General features: G+C 42.8%; 1 protein-coding gene across 2 annotated transcripts in view; it reads left to right on the forward strand.

Annotated features, from left to right (window-relative positions):
- The window catches only part of NPR3 (natriuretic peptide receptor 3), a 75,320-nt gene that overhangs the window by 1,101 nt on the left and 56,403 nt on the right, over window positions 1-17,816 (forward strand). For both annotated transcript variants that reach the window (XM_008584398.1, XM_008584399.1), the window contains exons 2-3: window positions 2-670; window positions 10,362-10,484. In XM_008584398.1, the coding sequence (XP_008582620.1) occupies window positions 2-670; window positions 10,362-10,484 (792 nt within the window). The remainder of the gene's footprint in view (window position 1; window positions 671-10,361; window positions 10,485-17,816) is intronic.

Here is a 17,816-nt window from a genome sequence, read left to right on the forward strand (position 1 = left end):
CGGGGCGCGGGCCCGGGCGGCGGGCGCCGGGAGAGAGAAGCGCTGCCGCCGCAGAAGATCGAGGTGCTGGTGTTGTTGCCCCAGGATGACTCGTACTTGTTCTCACTGGCCCGCGTGCGGCCGGCCATCGAGTACGCGTTGCGCAGCGTGGAGGGCAACGGGACTGGGAAGCGGCTGCTGCCGCCGGGCACTCGCTTCCAGGTGGCCTACGAGGACTCAGACTGCGGCAACCGCGCGCTCTTCAGCCTGGTGGACCGCGTGGCGGCGGCGCGCGGCGCCAAACCCGACCTCATTCTAGGGCCGGTGTGCGAGTACGCGGCGGCGCCCGTGGCCCGGCTTGCGTCGCACTGGGACCTGCCCATGCTGTCGGCCGGGGCACTGGCCGCCGGCTTCCAGCACAAGGACACCGAGTACTCTCACCTCACGCGCGTGGCGCCCGCCTACGCCAAGATGGGCGAGATGATGCTCGCCCTTTTCCGCCACCACCACTGGAGCCGCGCCGCGCTGGTCTACAGCGACGACAAGCTAGAGAGGAACTGCTACTTCACCCTCGAGGGGGTCCACGAGGTCTTCCAGGAGGAGGGTTTGCACACGTCCGCCTACAGTTTCGACGAGACCAAAGACTTGGACCTGGACGACATCGTGCGCTACATCCAGGCCACTGAGCGAGGTGAGCAGGAGCGTGTCCCAGGCCCCCGACCCTAACCCAGCTGCTCTCCCTGGCTCCCTCTCAACACTCGGGCACTCCTCTGCGGACCCCACTGCCCCCTGCGGCGCCGAAGACCCGGGGAGGGAGCGCTCGGGGACTCGGTCAGGTGTGCGCTGTCCGGCTGCGACCACCTTTGACGATCGCCCATCCGGTCCGAGGGCATACGTAAAGGACTCCGGGGAGGTGGAGGGGCGGGGGCCGGGGGCTGAGCCCGCCGCTGTCGCGTGCCCACGTCCGACAGGTGCTGTGAAGCCGTCTGGGTTGTTTCTTTCTCGCTCCCACTTCCCCGGCGCGGGGCTGGCGGGTAGGGGCTCCGTCCCCGTGCCCTGCTCCAAGCAGGGTCTGAAGCGTGAGGAGGCCGGAAGAACTCTGACCCAGTCCTTTCCCGACGTGCGCCCCCTCCGAGTGCGGAGCGTCGTGGGCGCTGCGCAGCCGCCGCCGCTGCTTGGCCAGCCCTGGTCTCCCGGCTTCCCTGGCTGCCCCTTCCACAGACCCCAGGTTTCTTTTAAAGGCTCATTGTATCTCTCTCCTCATTCCTTCCATGGCCCCTCCAGCCCCTTATAAACGAGCTTCTGTGGTTTCCACCAAAAATGCGTCGCTGTGTCTGGACTCAGGCGACACTCACTTCCTCCAGCACGTTTGGGTCGCAGTCCCTACAGCGCTCAGAGCTGGGCTTTGCGGGAGCGCGCTCTGCAGACGCGGGCGCTGAACCTCCTTTCCACCTGCCCCTCTCCTCGGCCCCCCCCAGGTTTTCTCCGCGGGTCTCTGGGGGTTTGGAATAAAACCTGAACTAGGCAAAGAGCTGAAGGCTGAGGATGGGGGCTGTGGCTACAGGTCACCGACACGTAATCGCGGAAGCCCCCAGCGCAGCTCATGTTACTGCAGGGTGGAATGTGCGGGAAGGCGGGCTGAGAGCTCAGCACCGAGCTGTTCTCTCCTGCCTCCTGCCGGGGTTGAGGTACACAGCGCTCAGGGAATCCCGCCTCTGCGCCCCCGCGGCGCGCACGCGCCTCCAGTGTCAACGGTGCGATCCCGGCAAAGTTCCCCGCGACTCCGGTGCCAAGAGGGTGAGACCGAAAGTGAACCGGGCTGAGCCGGGCGCGGGGTTCGTCCACGACTCGGCACGACCGGGCACCTGTGCGCTGGCCATAGGGGACAGCGCTACCCGAGACTCGGGGCCTCAGGAACAGGTGAGAGAAGGCAGATGAGCCATGGAGCGTGGCGCTGCAGCCACCCCCCTTCCCAATTTGGCCACCTCTACTCGAGTGAAGGCACCCTTTAGAGTGAAGAGACGGGAGGTGTCGACAGTGGGAATGCAATGGCCAAGTTTGGAGCGTTCGAACTCCAGGCTGTCTGCGCCGAGTCTCTACCACCCAAGCAGGCGGGACGCCGGCTTTGCTGATTATGAGAAAGGGCATATGTGTCCAAAGGCTGCGGACTCCTCTACTTCTTTCCCCCTCCCAGTTCGCAGGTTACCGTAGCCTCTTGCAGACTTCGGGCTGCTTTGGCCCCCAGAACCTGCTGCTTCAGCTCTCCTGCTTTCGAGGGCCAGGAGCTAGAAGTTGGAGACTTCCCAGGGCTGGCTGGGGATGGGGGTGTGTCTCCCTACGGGCAAGATCCACCGTTTGCAAACAAATCTGTGGTGCCGCTGCCCTGTAGGTCCCAATGTCGGCAGTGACCCCACGCACGTGGCCTGAGCTACAAGGCCGAGGGGATCTGTCAGTCCAGGTGTGGGCGGATCGCGGCCACCGGGCCCCCTCTGCCTCCAAATGGTGGCTGAGGCCACAGAGCAGGGAGAAGGGCATGCCCTGGTGGGCCTGGGGTCTGGTGTGTGCATCCAGCTTCAGAGAACTTGGGCTGATGTCTGCTGCTGATGATTATTTTTTAACGCCAAAAGCCTCATAGATGTTCCCAAGTCTCTCTGCTTCTTTATTTTTTTCTTCCAAGTTTGAATTTAGTGGTGAAAGTTTGCTCCACTGATGTGTATTTTACAGGTGATAAGACTGAGATTTTATATTCTTACTGTAAAACATATTTCCAACAGTGACCTGGCAGATATTTGGAAATATAAAACAAAATAGTTTCTCCCCTAAGCTCTCTCTCCCCTGCTCTCTCTTCCCCCAATTCCTTACTCTCAGGAGAGGAAGTTGCTCCATAACAAAGTTCTCTCGGGGGATCTCCTACAGACATGCTGAGTCAAGTTGCTTCCACATAAGCAGTTAATATGTTAAGCAGGGGTTCAGTATATGGTTTCAGTGGAGTTTGTGGCTCAATTACCCACTGGTTGGCAGATCTTGGGCTGCTATCAAACTTCTGTACCTCAGGCTTCTCAGGTATAGTGGGGGCAGTTAGAGCACCCACATCTTTGGGAGGGTTAAATGAGCTAACAAACAGGATGTGCTGAAAAAGGGCCAGACACATACTAAGTGCTCAATTAATGTGCGGTTTTATTTTAGTTATTATTTTATACATATGATGATGATCACCTTTGCCCAGAATGGGGGGCCATGCCATGGGAAAGAATCTGGGCTGAGAAGCAGATGCTCTGGATTTGGCATGTCCACTTGGCATCTGAGTTTCCTCCTTTGTGAAATGAGTCAGGTGAGAATCAGGCCTCTTCAAACTGATATATGGTGATCCTGATTTGCACCCACCCAAGTGTAAAAATGTAACTGACAGTGTTCTTGACTTTGAAAATTCCGTATCAACATCATGAACTAAAGCAGAGAGAGAACAATTTTAATACTTTTTCTGCACTTAAGTTCATCTTTAAAACCAAATCACGAATGTCTGAATCTCTTAATGGGCAAAACCTGATAACACCACCATCTCAAATAATAATATGACTAAAATTTTACTTGGCTATACACTGTACTGTAGGAATAAAAACTAAGGGATATTCATTTTTCTTTCATTGTAGGGATTTGACATCTAAGTCAATAATTTAAAAACATTTTTCTCTCATATCTTTAGCCAGCATATAATATCACCAAAACAGACACACCCTAGCATATATTATTTTTTAAAAATAATGACTTTTATGTAAAGCAGATTCAAGTATACAACTATTGCCTTCAATATTCCCCACTTAACAATAAATTTATTTTTAAAAAGACAAGTTTAGAAATAAATAATTTTTTCAAGCAATAAAAACCAGTCGTTGTCTTTTCTGTGCAACTTATAAGATGCAGAACTCAAAATATTCTACGCACAAATGTTTTTATATGAACAACTGTAGTTTTGTCCTTTTAGTTATTACTCTGTCATTAATCTGGGCCTGCATGAGGACTGTAGAGATAACACTATTTAATCAATACAAGAGTCATTTATTTTTGGAAGTAGTCTGGGGTAAATGACCGAGTGGTTGATCAGCAGAATTTTTAAGCAAAGAACCCATGATAAGAGTAAAATAACTAACATAGCAGGGGAAAAAAGAAGCATTGTAGGCCACATCTTAGAAATTCTGAAGGCCTTTGGGGCAGATGAAGCTTTGTGAACAACAAAAATGAACGTGCAATCTCTATTTTGCAAATGACATCTATTGCTATGCAATGTAGAAACAGCCAGAGAGAAACCTTTTTTGAAAAAAAATTAGATTTTTTTTAACCAAAGTCAGTTACACAGCTACATAGTTTAAAGTTAGAAAATTACCCAGGTCTAACTAGGAAAAAAAGTTTCCTGTCTCTCCTCCCCATTTTTCACTTTCCAGAGGCAACCATTTTCCACTTTTGTAGCTGTTCCTGTAATTATTTGGGAGCCGGTCTGTATGTGGGATCCGAACCCTCGGACGGGAGCGCCGCCGTGCTTCCCAAGCAGCGCACTATCCAGTGCACCACCGGGCCGGCCCACAGCTACATAGTTTAAAGTTAGAAAATTACCCAGGTCTAACTAGGAAAAAAAGTTTCCTGTCTCTCCTCCCCATTTTTCACTTTCCAGAGGCAACCATTTTCCACTTTTGTAGCTGTTCCTGTAATTATTTGCCTTTGCATCTCTAAATAACATGCTCATTTTGATTTTTTCAGTTTTAGGTGTTATCTCTTGGTAACCCAGTGGAAGATATGATTTACTTCACTTTACTGCCCGTTAGCTACACATGCAAGCTTTCTATCCAGTTATCCTCCCAACATGGCTGTGTCAAAATTTTTGGTTAGCTCAGAATTTAGTATCAGTATTATTATTATTATTACCACCTTCTAAATGATATTTGTGGGTGAGACATATAGACCACTACACTGACATTTCCTTTCTTGCCCTATTTTTTCCCTTGTGGTTAAAAAAAAAAGTCTGCTTTTGTCTGTTTGCTTAGTTTCCTATAGACTTACAAGTAAATCATTTTCTAATTCTCTCTTTTAAGTCTCCTGAGCTGTTGCAGTTTAGTTATTTTCTAGGCATGCTGCATAGTTGTTACTCTGGGTTCTTTCTTCAGTAGCTTTCTAGGACTCTCCTCTCTTTTGAGCAAGATCCCCACGTGTTCCTCTTTCTAGGTTGTACTGTTGTTTTGGAGCACATCCTCCAGGAGCTTTCTGAGAAAGGATGGATGAGAGCTAAATTTTGAGACCTTTCATGACTGGAAATTTCCTCATACTACCCTTATATGTAATTAGAGAATTCTAGGTTGGAAATCATTGTCCCTCAAAATTTAACAGCATTGCTCCATTGTCCTCTAAATTCCAACATTGCTTTTAGGAAGCTTGAATCAGTTTGGATTCTGGACTTATTGTTTATCTGCTTTTCTCTTCCTCCCCCCACCCCCTGGAAATTATTAGAGTCTTCTCTTTGCTCCCAATGTTTTAACATTTCATTATGATGTGATTTGGTGCCAGTGTTTTGTCTTGTGCACTCGGTAGACCCCTTCTATCCAGAAGCTCATGTCTTTTAATTCTGGGAAAATTCCTTGAATTATTTCTTTGATAATTTTATCCCCTGAATTTTCTCTGTTTTCTCTTTCTAGGCTTCTTCTTATTTGGATGTTAGACCTCCTGGATTAATCCTCTGCTTTTCTTATCTTTCTCTTATTTACTGCCTATCTTTTTTGTTTTGTTTTAGTTTTTCTTGCCTGGGTATTTCTTTGACCACTTCCAAAATTAGTATTGAGTTTTGTTTTTTCATTTCTGTTACTGTTTTTTCAGTTTGCAGGACATGGCCCTGCTTTGCTTTCCTGCATACCATCCCTTTTTTCCTCTAGGTATAGAATTAAACAGAAGATGGGTGCAGGAGTCAGATGGAGACTATGACAATATCCTTTTTATTACTGATAAAACTGATTGGAAAACATGGATTTAGATTTGTTGCCAAAAGACCAAAATTCCCCCCAGAATTAGGCAGGGACATCCACTAAATCACAGTGCTTTCAGCTACAGGTCCCTCCTCTGGGAGCAGGCCCCTCACCACGTGACAAAAGTAGCTCATAAAGCTCTCTGCAAGCAGACACATCCCAAAGTGGAAAGAAGAAAGGACTAAGCACAGCATGTTCAGTTTTTCTTCCAGGCTCACCAGGCAGACCCTTCAATCCTTTCCCTCCCTCTTGTTGGGGATGGGGGAAAGGTAAATAAAGGCACATTGAGAGAGGAGGAATGTTAACACATTAGAGGTTGCTCCAAATGGAAAACTGAGACTGGGGAAAAGATTTCCCCGATAACTAAGGTATACCAGCTGGATTGTTTTTGGTTCTCTGTATTGACTTGTATAGCCACCCCTTAACACTTCTTTCTGCCATTCTTAGAGTGATTGCAAGAACATGCTGCAGTAGTGACAAACCATTTACAGAGGATGTGGAGGGAACCAGATAATGGAGGATGGCATGAAACATTGCAAGTTCATCGGCAAGGAGGAGAAAATAGAGCGGGATGAAGAAAAGTCTATCCAGAAACTTAGAATCACACCATCATCCCCTCTTTTAGAAGTTTAACAATTTGATGAAAAATTAATATTTATATATTTAATTGTACTTAGATGCAACAGAGCCTGTCTTAACTGATCTCTACTAATGCAGTTTGCAGGATTATTGGATGCTCTATGTTCCTCTATAAATCTTATCCATTGTTGGTAAGTGCTGGTGGCTAATACTCTCCTGAGTATGCCACGTATTTGTCATACTTCTCCATATACTTCCCAAGAGTTGTCCCCAAATCTGTCTATGCCAGTTGTGCTTATGATTATAAGTATGTAATTTAATTAGTTACTATGTAAACTGATGAAACATGCATAGAAAGAGAAAACTATTTCAATGGAAACTATTTTAAACCTTTTGACAGATTCTATAAAGGCACATTGCTAAAAATACTTGCTGTCCCATTAGGTATGAATGAGACAACCATAAGAGATGGGGAACATAATAAAATAGGTAGGATTCTGCACTCTGACTGCTTTGCCTGTGTCATTAAGCGCTTGCTTCAACTCGAACTGAAAATGGGTGACAATGTGTATTGTAGGTTTGATTTATCCAAGAAAGACAGTGCTCCACCCATGAAGTTGGAAATCAAGGTTTTCTTTTGAGAGTTAAGCTACATGGTCAACACAAAATGGATAAAATATAAAATAATTTGAATCTGCTCAGACAGACACAATGCCACTCTGTGTCACTCTTGCTCAGTCTAAGTGGGTACTAGCATTTAAAGAAAGAATGTGTCCATCAGAAGGGCTTAGTGGTGATAGTGATGGGGACTGTCTTAGTCTGCTTTCTGTTGCTATAACAGAATACCACAGACTGGGTAATTTTTAAAGAAAAGAGGTTTATTTAGCTTATGGTTCTAGAGGTTGGGAAGTCTAAGAGCATGGCCTTGGCATCTGGTGAGGACCTCTTGCTGCATCATACCATGGTGGAGGGCATCACATGGCAAGAGGGCAAGCACCTGCTAGCTCAGGTCTCTCTTCCCCCTCTGATAAAGCCACCAGTTCCATCATGGAGGCTCCACCCTCATGACCATATCTAATCCTAATTACCTCCTAAAGGCCCCACCTCCAAATATCATCAACACATGAATTTGGGGATTAAGTTTCCAACACATGGAATTTGGGGGACACATTCAAACCATAGCAGGGAGAGAGAGAAGGAGATGGGGCAGAAAAAAAGGTGCCCCAGAGGCCAGTGTTGGGTAGAGCCCATCTAGGACTTAGGGAAGCTTGTGCTCTGGCCCTAAGACATGGCCTGGTGTTTGTCCCTGGAATAGGTATGTCTCTTAGATGAATGCTTGGTGCTGTCACGTTCTGGTGCCTTTGGACACCTGAATCCTCCACCTGACCTTCCTGATTATGATTTCATCCTGACTAGCATCTTACTGCTTATAATTTGTCTCTCCAGTTAACATACCCAGGTATAGGGCATGTTAACACTTAACGTATTCATGACCACTCTGGTCCTCATTAAATTTAAGTAATCTGCATTTCAGATTATCTATAAACGTCTGAGTTAGGTTATTGGGAGTCTTCCCCTAAGCAGTGACTTTACTCTGTATGGGCTGGCAGAATCAGGTTCTGGGTCTGGGGGTTAAGAGCCAGAACCTGTACTATGATCAGTTGATCAAAAAATGATGAGGGCTGCTTGGTGGCTAGTCAGCAAGAGCTTCCTGGAACCTCCTGGAGACACCCAGTCTTGGAATCCACACTCTTCAAACTTGTCCAACCTCAGCCCCTTGTTGGCCATTTTGTGGGACACCCTAGCTGTTAGTTTGTTGAAGGGGTTAGAATTGAATCAGGTAAAACAAGGGTCTAAGTCATAATGAATAATGAGGAGTTTCTTTGAAAGCTTCCTTACTGAGACATCTCGGTATTTGATTATCTCAAATATAGGCGGGGTCTCCAAAAAGTTCATGGAAATATTCTTATTATCTTTTCATTTTATTTTTCCATGAACTTTTTGAAGTACTCTTGGATAACTATACTTCCAGGCACAAACCACTCCTACTCCCATAGTTATGGATCTTTAGGAGTTCTGTATTGTTTTAGAGAGTTGTTCTCTAGAGCTTTTACCCCGTACATGGAGCCCTTTTGTAGTATGAAATGTCACAGTCATGATCTAACACTCTGAACTAACGTGTGCAATAAACTAAATATCAACAAGAGCCTAACCCATGCAGGTTGCCAAGGCCGCTTTGGCACGGACTGAAGTTTGTTTTACATCTTTCAGCACCCATGCTTTTACAAAGAACATACACATCTTAGAAGGCTGGCATGCATCATGATAATGCGGTTTATGGCACCCAGGTCTCTCCAGGTCTCTCCTCCGCACAGTGTGTATGTGGCAATACACAGTGGGCCCGGTCATGGGGACTGGGGCCATCAACAGTGATCAAATTGACTGGATAGTGGCCAAGTCCCCACTTCACTCGAGCCTGGGTAGCTCTTGTGTGGTAGGCAACAATGTTCTGCAGTTGCTTAAAGCCTCTCAAATGAGACAGTGTGGATAGAAACTGAGAGAGCATGGGGAGGGACGTGGAATCTTGTTCACTATTTCCTATGTATGTTGAGACAGCCTGAGAATAATGGTTTAAAATTCAGACAGCCGAAAGCCTGTTGCACTCACTGCATCCTCCAATTTGCCAAACGAGTGTTCTCTCTCAAACCAATGGTCTTGCTTTTTCAAAAAAATGTACTTGTATTTACCATGCTGTTAAGTATAAAAAGCAGTTGACACTCTTTGCAGTCTCATATTGGGCAAATTTGGTGACTTACTTGATGTATTTTCTTTTAAAATATTTTGAAATAATTTTGCACTTTTGGAAAAGATGTAAGAAAGTGTAAGGAACTTATGTATAGACTTCACTCAAATTTTCACCAATTGTTAATTTTTTGCCACATTTGTTTTATTATTCAAAATCTCTTCCTTTCCCTCTTCTCTCCTCTTATCGATCTACCACCTACCTACCTACCTATCCATCTGTATTTATCGTATATATATGTTGTATATATATATGTTGTATCGTATATGTTGTATACATATTCATACTCATTCTGATAATACTATCTTTTTATAAACTATTTGAGAATACGTACAGGATTATGTTTCTTTACCCCTAAACATTTAAGTATGTGTTTCCTAAGAACAAGGACACTCACTTATATAACCACAGTATAATTATGAAAAGCAAGAACTTTAATGCAAACGCAATTCTATTATCCAGTTCACAGATCTTATTCAAATTTCACCAGTTGTCTCAAACATGCCCTTTATAGCACAACTAGCTTTATTTACTTATTTATTTTAGGGTCCTGAATCCAATCCAGCATCACACGTTGCATTTGGTTTTTTGTTCCTTTAAGTCTCTTTCCATTTGAAACGTGGCCTCAGCCTGTCTTTGCTTTTCATGGAATTGGCCATTTTAAGGGGCATAGGCTAATCATTCTACATGGACTGGCCCCCACGTTGGGTGTGGGGCCGCTTGCCCCTGGTGAGCTGCGGGCTGCCCACCTGGGGGTTTTTGGTCCTGAGCGTGTCATGTCAGGAGGCCCGTGATCTGGGCTCGCGTGCTCGGTGGTGCTGGCTTCCGTCCCTTGGCTGCGGCGGTGTCCGCTAGTTTCCCCAAGGTAAGGTTACCACTTTTTCCCTCGGTAGCTAGTAAGTGATGAGGAGAGCCTTCAGGACGTCGCCCCTGGTCGCAGCACGCTGCTGTCCTCCGTGAAGGGCGTCTCACCCTGCTCTCTGTTCCTCCCGCAGTGGTGATCATGTGTGCGAGCAGCGACACCATCCGGAGCATCATGCTGGCGGCGCACAGGCACGGCATGACCAGCGGGGACTACGCCTTCTTCAACATCGAGCTCTTTAACAGCTCCTCCTACGGTAACCGGCTCCCGGTGTCCCTCCTCCGCTAGGGCCTCAGAAAGGGGCTGGGAGGAAGATTCAAAAATTCGAGTCCTGTCCATAGATTTGATTTCCAGAAATACGATTGTGGAAATGTGTGACTGTGGACACTCCCACGACCTCTCATGATTTCTTAAGCATTTCTTCTTTTTGGAGAACTCGCCTAAGAGCTTGTACCTGTGATGTGAAGGACTGGTCTGGGGGTGAGCCAGCCCACGGCCACATGCCAAATGATCACAAATCCAGGCCCCAAAGACCCCTTGCCCAGTGCTTTTCTAACTGCAGGCTGCTTCCATCATGATGGACCGCGGAAATAATTTTAGTGAGATTTGAGCAGAATTTTTAATAGAATGGAGTAGACTAGAACATGTCAAGGTAATAGAATAGAACACGTCAAGGTGTGTCACACTTAGCGCACCAGGGTAATTTAAAAAGTTCATGGAAGATTCGTATTATCTTTTGATTCTATTTTTCCATGAACTTTTCGAAGTATTAGCCTATGCATTGTTTCATAAAACTTTTATTTTAGTAATATAATTGTATGTTTGTGTGTATGTATTACCACATGTTACACATATGTTTGTAATGGGTCAAAATGTGGAATATAATACCTGTTACTGTATATTGAGGTAAAAACCTTTGAAAGCCACCGCTCCCAGCCTCCCCATCCCCCTTCCTTCCAGATTACTGCCCCTTAAGACTCTCCTATATAGAAGTTTAGGAGCCACCAACATATAGGATTGGAAATAGAGCTCCTTATAATGGATCTGGGTTAGTGCCCAGGGTTCTTGAGATAGAGGGTGTTTAAGGAGGTCATCAAGATCCCAGGTACAAAACATTCCCACCCCAAATGTGGTCAGGGCTACAGAACATTTTTTGAAACACTGCATGCTGGCTGCTCGAAGTGTGCATATCACAATTGGCATGTTTGTAGTGAGCTCCACTTCCCAGTTCTTGCTGACGAGATCTAGTTAGACAGGATCTAAACCTTAAAACACACGCCCCGGTTTCCTGCCCTGATATCCTGGCTTTCTTAAGCTGTAGATCCTTGTGTATACATAGATAATACAACACACTTCTCATGGGGATAAAGAAAAGTTGATGAAACAAAAGTACCACCACTTCCTGCAGTGGATAAAACTGGAGATTTGAGGTTTACAGGATAAACACCCTATTTTGCCCTCCTTGCTGCTGTCACGGTATTTCCCTCTCTCTTTTACACAAGCAGAGTGGTGATTTCACTTCTTGACCCAAGATCAGAAAGTAACTACATTATTAGCTGCAGTATTGAGTTCACTGAGATAGTGGTAGGAACTGATGAAAATAAAAAACACGTATTGTGAGTTTTTCAAGTTGGCAACTGCAATATAAAATTTGGAGGAAAGGCATGTGAATGCAGATTATAAATGGGCAAGTGCATTTAGAAGTTGAATTCACATGCATTGTGCATCTAGTGCCTAAATGTTAGGTAATGGAATTTCTTTCATCGACAGACAAAGCTTGTATTACCTTTCCCTGTTAATTACAATACATTAGCATTGTAGAAAATCTGGAAAACATAGAAAAGCACAGGGAAGAAAATAAGTTACCATAATTCTTCCACCTAGATAAAAGTACATTGATAATTTTTAGAAGAATGTACATCCTGTCTATTTTATGAATATATATATATTTTACAAAAATATTTTTCAGTAAAATGATCATACTATTTATAGTATGGCTATGTAGTATTTTATAATGTTGATATGTCATCTTTGACTGATCTCTTATTTTTCAATATTTATGTTGTTCCCAGCATTTTGCTGTTAAGAACAAGGCTATATTAAGTAGCCTCATATGTGTGCATGTGCACACATACTCTCTCTCTCTGTCATCTTTTTATACATATGCTCATATATTATCTGTAAGATGAATTTCTAGAAGTAGAATTGCTGGCTCAAAGGTTATGTGCATTTAAGTTTTGATAGATATTGCTAAGTTGCCCTATAAAGAGGTTTACCAATTTATACTTTTTGCAACAATGTATGAGATTGTCTGTTTTCCTACATCCTTGTCAACTTTGCATAACCTAACTTTTATTTTTTTATCTGAAATTTTTCATGTCCATAAAAAAGTTTTGCAGTTTTCTTTCTTTTTCTTTTTAAAATTAATTTAAAAATTTTAATAACATAAATTAACCATTTTAAAGCAAACAAATCTGCAGCACTTAGTACATTTGTAATGTTGTGCAACCACCACCTTTAAAAAATTTATATGATTTTTAATTTACAAATTGTATTTATGGAGTACAATGTGATGTTTTGATATATATCTACATATGTGATTTGATATATGTGAGTGATTATATCAAGCTAATTAACATATCTATCATCTCACTTACTTGACATTTTTTATGGTCATATACCTGAGATTTACTCTTGATTATTTTGAAATATACATTTACATTCCACACCATTCTTTTTGAGTTTATTCTTTGGTAATTTATGGTTTTTTGGTTGTTATTATGAACATGATCTTTTCCTGTTACAGTCTGTAACTGTAGTTATACAGAAAAGCTATGAGCTTTTATTTATTTTGCAAGAATTCCACATATTAAGTCCTCTCTTCTAATAGTTTTTATATCATTTTCAAGTAACAGGGACAGTTTTCATGCATTTTGACAGTTGAGCATCTTGTGTTTCCTATTCTTTTCTTATTGCATTGGCAAGAGCCTCCAGAATAATATTATGTAACCATGGTGATACTTTAATTCCTGACTTCTTGTCTTGAAGGAGATATTAAAGTGTCTTTTTATTCCTAGTCTATCAAGTGTAATTTAAAAAATCAGAAATTAATATTGAATTTTATCAAATGCGTTTGATATATTCTTTTAACAAATTTCCTAATATTGAGCCATCATAGTGTTTTTGGAATTAAGAACATTTTGTCATGATGATTTTTTTGAGATGTACTGCTGAATTTAAGTTTTTAGTATTTTATTTAGACTTTTGAAACTATATTCATGAGTGAGATTGGACAGTAGTTTTCTTGCTTTGAGGTGATATTGCCAGATTTTAATATCAGGTTCATATTAGCTTTATAGAATTAATTGGGACACTTTCTGTTGTTTTATATGCTCTAGAATAGTTTATATACCATATGAATATTCCTTGAAATATGGAAACAATTCAACTCTGTATTTGGACCTAATTTCTTCTTAGAGGTAATTTTTGGACAACTTTAAAAAAACGCTGTTTATTTTAAAATAACATTAGATTTATAGAAAACTTGTAAAAATAATAAGTTCATAGATATGGTATACCAAACTTCTTCTAATGTTACCAACTTAAATAACCGTAGCACAATGATCAAAACAAGAAAATTAACATTTGTACACTACTACTAACTAAATCACAGGCCTTATTTGAAATGTACAGATCTTCCTCCTGGTATTCTCTTTCTGTTCCAGGATCCAGTCCAGGATTCTACAATGAATTTAATTGTCGTGGCCCCTTAATATCCTCCAATCTGTGATAGTTCCTCAATCTTTCCTTGTTTTCCATGACTTTGACACTAAATAATGGACTTTGATGAGTCCATTATTTTGTAGAATGTCTTCCAATTAGATTTATCTGATATTTTCCCATGGTAAGATTGAGTTTATGCATTTCAGCAAGAATACTACAAAAGTGATATTTTGTCCTTCTCCGTGCATAATACCAGTGCATAAGAAGTCATATTTATATGACTTATTGCTGATAATGTTTGGACAACTTTTTAAAACTTACTTTCCCATGAATTTAGTTTTTCTGCTTCTTGAAAAGTTAATTGCACATAGTTGTACAGTGCGTTCTTGCACAACTTACAAAGTATACTTGGTGTTTCTGATTAAGTCCCTTTATTTTACCTTTTATACTATTCTTGCTCAGATTTTAGGCTGTGGTGTCAGTCTGTCTGAGAGGCTGTGCCATGTATTAGCTCTTAATTCTAATAGCTGAGGGTAAAGAGTTTAACCCTTAACGCTGGCAAAATGACAACTCTGCCCTCTCCCACAAGCCTTAGTTTCTTCTAATGATAATAATAGTACTTACCTTATAGCATCAGGCTGAGTAATAAATGAGGTGATGTATGTAAAATACCTAGCAAACTTCTTAGTGCATAACTATTTGATAAATGTTAGCTATACTTATTATTAGTCTTAGTTTACTCTGACCATTATACATGGGTACTCGAAAAATTATTTTAAGTTTGTACATTTTTCTGTGGTAGTTTTATAGATAGATTTAGGGCCATACATTCTGTTACCGAATTAACTGACATTTGTTTAATATGCCCTAAGGACTTGGCCGCACTAGGAATTGCATCTGTTCACACATCATCAAGGCACTCAACTATAGTGATTTAAATGAATGTAGAGTTTTATTCTCTCACCTGAAAGAGGTGGGAAGTCCAGGGCAGGGATGGTGGTTCCACAGTGTTATCAGGGTCCAGGCTTCTTCTGTTTTCTTGTTGCCTCAATTTTAGTGCATGATGTCCATTCTCAAGATCAAAATGGTGGCTACGGCATCAGAGATCACATCTTAAATCCAGGCAAGACAAAGAGAAAAGACAACAGACAAAAGGAGACCCTTCCAGTTAACATGGTTCTCTTTGAAAGGCTCTCCTGGAAGGCCTATTCATTAATTCCTGCTTACATATCATTGGCTACCCCTAGTTGCAAGGGAGCTCAGGAAATATATGCTTTTAGCTGGAATCACTGCTACCCTAAATCAATTTAGGAATCTGTTACTAAGGAAGAAGGGAGAATGAATGTAGGGAGACAACTGTCCTTTTCTTCTGCAGACCCTGAAGCACCGTCCTCCTTGCAGTAGAAGTAAACAGAGTCATATGGTGGGCAGAGTGACCTGTACCAAGGCTCTGGTGTACATCATTAATAAAGGGCCCTGTTTGAGATTTTGTGCCCTAATAATCAGATATATGTTCATAAAACGTTCTTCAACATCTGCCTCTCCTTGGGCCTCCTTACACCAAACCCTGTACCTGTTCTAGAAAAAAGCCTTTATTTCAATCAATATTTACTTGATATTGGATTTAAAAAAATCCATATTGATAGTGTGTCCACTTTTACTGATATTGGCTGGTCTTGGTGAGCATTCAATAAAATTCTCAGATTTGCCCAAACTATAAGTTTACAGGAATTCAGTGGGTAATATATTATGGGGGAAATCAAGTGATTGAAAATAAGATTTAAAAGATAGGTTTAAACAAACGTAGAGAGAAGATGATGTATATTGTTCTGTAAAGTTTTTAATAGCACCTATTGGCATTTTCTTCCATTGGCATTATCTTTTTAGAATGTTAGTTACGTGGTAAGTTATCTGGGTGATTCTGTCCGGGACTGTTAAGGTTATTGTAGAGCTTTCCTGCCTTACTGAGAACTCAGAGGGCACTAAATATGGGGAAGATAGAAGTACAGTGGAGAGCTGGCCAGTTAGCTCAGTTGGTTAGAGCATGCTGCTGATTACACTAAGGTCCAGGGTTCAATCCCTGCACTTGCCAGCCACCAAAAAAAAAAGAAAAAAAAAAAAAAGAAATCTTTGGAGTCTGAGGTCTTAAAGCTCCTTTAGCTGCCATGGGCTCCTTTGACTGGCGGTTTGAGTAAACACTGATCTTTATCACTGTGGGGGGTAAAAAGAAGTATAGTAGAGATTGGTGATACACAGAAATAAAATTATTTGACTGGCTGAAAATGGAAAAATACTAGGAAAACTGGGGAGGAATTGGATTTATTATTTCTTTTACTGTAAAAGAGATACAGGCACATTAAAGTCAATTTGGAACAAAGATAAAAGGAAAAGAATTCTCATGTAATCCTTCAACTGTGACAGTTGCTAAACAGCATTTTGGCACTTCCCCTTCTGGTATTTTTTTCTCTGCTACTTTTGTTTTCATCATTTTTATCATCTACCACATCTGCAGTTTTAAATCTTGGAATACTTCAAGCTGTGATGAAATGAACATAGATCAGGCAGGGCACCAGCATTTGGAATCTGGCTTGCATCTGAATTCTGCTTCTACCATTTATTAGCTAAATGACATCAGCTACATTAACCTCTCTGAGCCATAGTTTCCTCATCTGTAAGATAGAGGTTGTACTTAAATCTTTTTCATAGAGTTGTTATGAGAATTAAAGCATGAAATACTGCAGGCAAAGCAGTTATACAGAGCCATGCATAACGGTGTCACCCAGTAAGCAATGTTGTTACTATGTATGGGTGTAATGAACCAGCCTAGCCCCTGGCAAGCATGTAAGGCTGGGCCATTTGGAGAGGGTGGGGTGAGCCAAGGCGGCCCGTACTCTTCTCTTACTTAAGTGGCCACCAGAGCTGAAGAGCCTCAGTACCACGTGGCCAGCCCAGGTGAATGCCAGGCTTCATTTTTTGGGCAGATTCTCTGATGTCTCATATACCCATTCAAGTCACATATATTGAAGGCCTACAAGGTATTAGGCCCTTGTTAAGTACTGGGAGCTAGAGGGTGGCACAGTTATCCCAATGTGGGCACCCGTCCCTGACGTCAGCTCCTTGGCTATAGGACTGATGAGCACAGGGCGTGGTGCTGAGCAGACTACTTCCTCTTTCACGAATATTCTGTACAGTCCTCACTCTCAATGCAAGCTTGGGTCTTCAGTATAACGTCTGTATCCACTGCTTTCCTCAGGGCCACCAGTGACCTTCTCACTACAAAATCCATTAGCCTTGCTTACCTGACGCCATGTCTCCATGCCTCTAAAGCAGTGCTGTCCAATGGAACTTTCTGTGATGATGGCCATGTTCTATTATGTGTTGTCCAGTATAGTAACCATTAGCCACATGTGGCACTTGAGCACTTGAAATGTGGCAAGTGTGACTGAAGAACTGAACTTTAAATTTTTTTTTCCTTTTTGTCTTTTTTCGTGACCAGTAATGGGATCGCAACCCTCGGTGTTGTGCCCATACTGCGACCGGCAACGGGATCACAACCCTCGGTGTCGCGCCCACACCATGCTCAACCAGTGAACAGACCGGTCTCTACATGGGATCTGAACCCTCAGCGGGAGTGCCACAGCGCTCCCAAGCGCCGCACTCTACCGAGTGCGCCACTGGGCCGGCCCCTGAACTTTAAATTTTAATTAATTTAAATTGTCGCACATGTGGCTAGTGGCTACTATATTAGACAGCATGACTCTGGAGCATTCAACCTGGTTTCCATCCATCTCTTTCTGGAAACCCTATGCCCTTAGTTTTGGTGACGCAGCATTCTTCTGGTTCTCTGTTAGCTCCTCTCTGTCTC

Source organism: Galeopterus variegatus, unplaced genomic scaffold, assembly GCF_000696425.1.
Source record: "Galeopterus variegatus unplaced genomic scaffold, G_variegatus-3.0.2 Scaffold3256, whole genome shotgun sequence".
Taxonomy (NCBI): domain Eukaryota; kingdom Metazoa; phylum Chordata; class Mammalia; order Dermoptera; family Cynocephalidae; genus Galeopterus; species Galeopterus variegatus.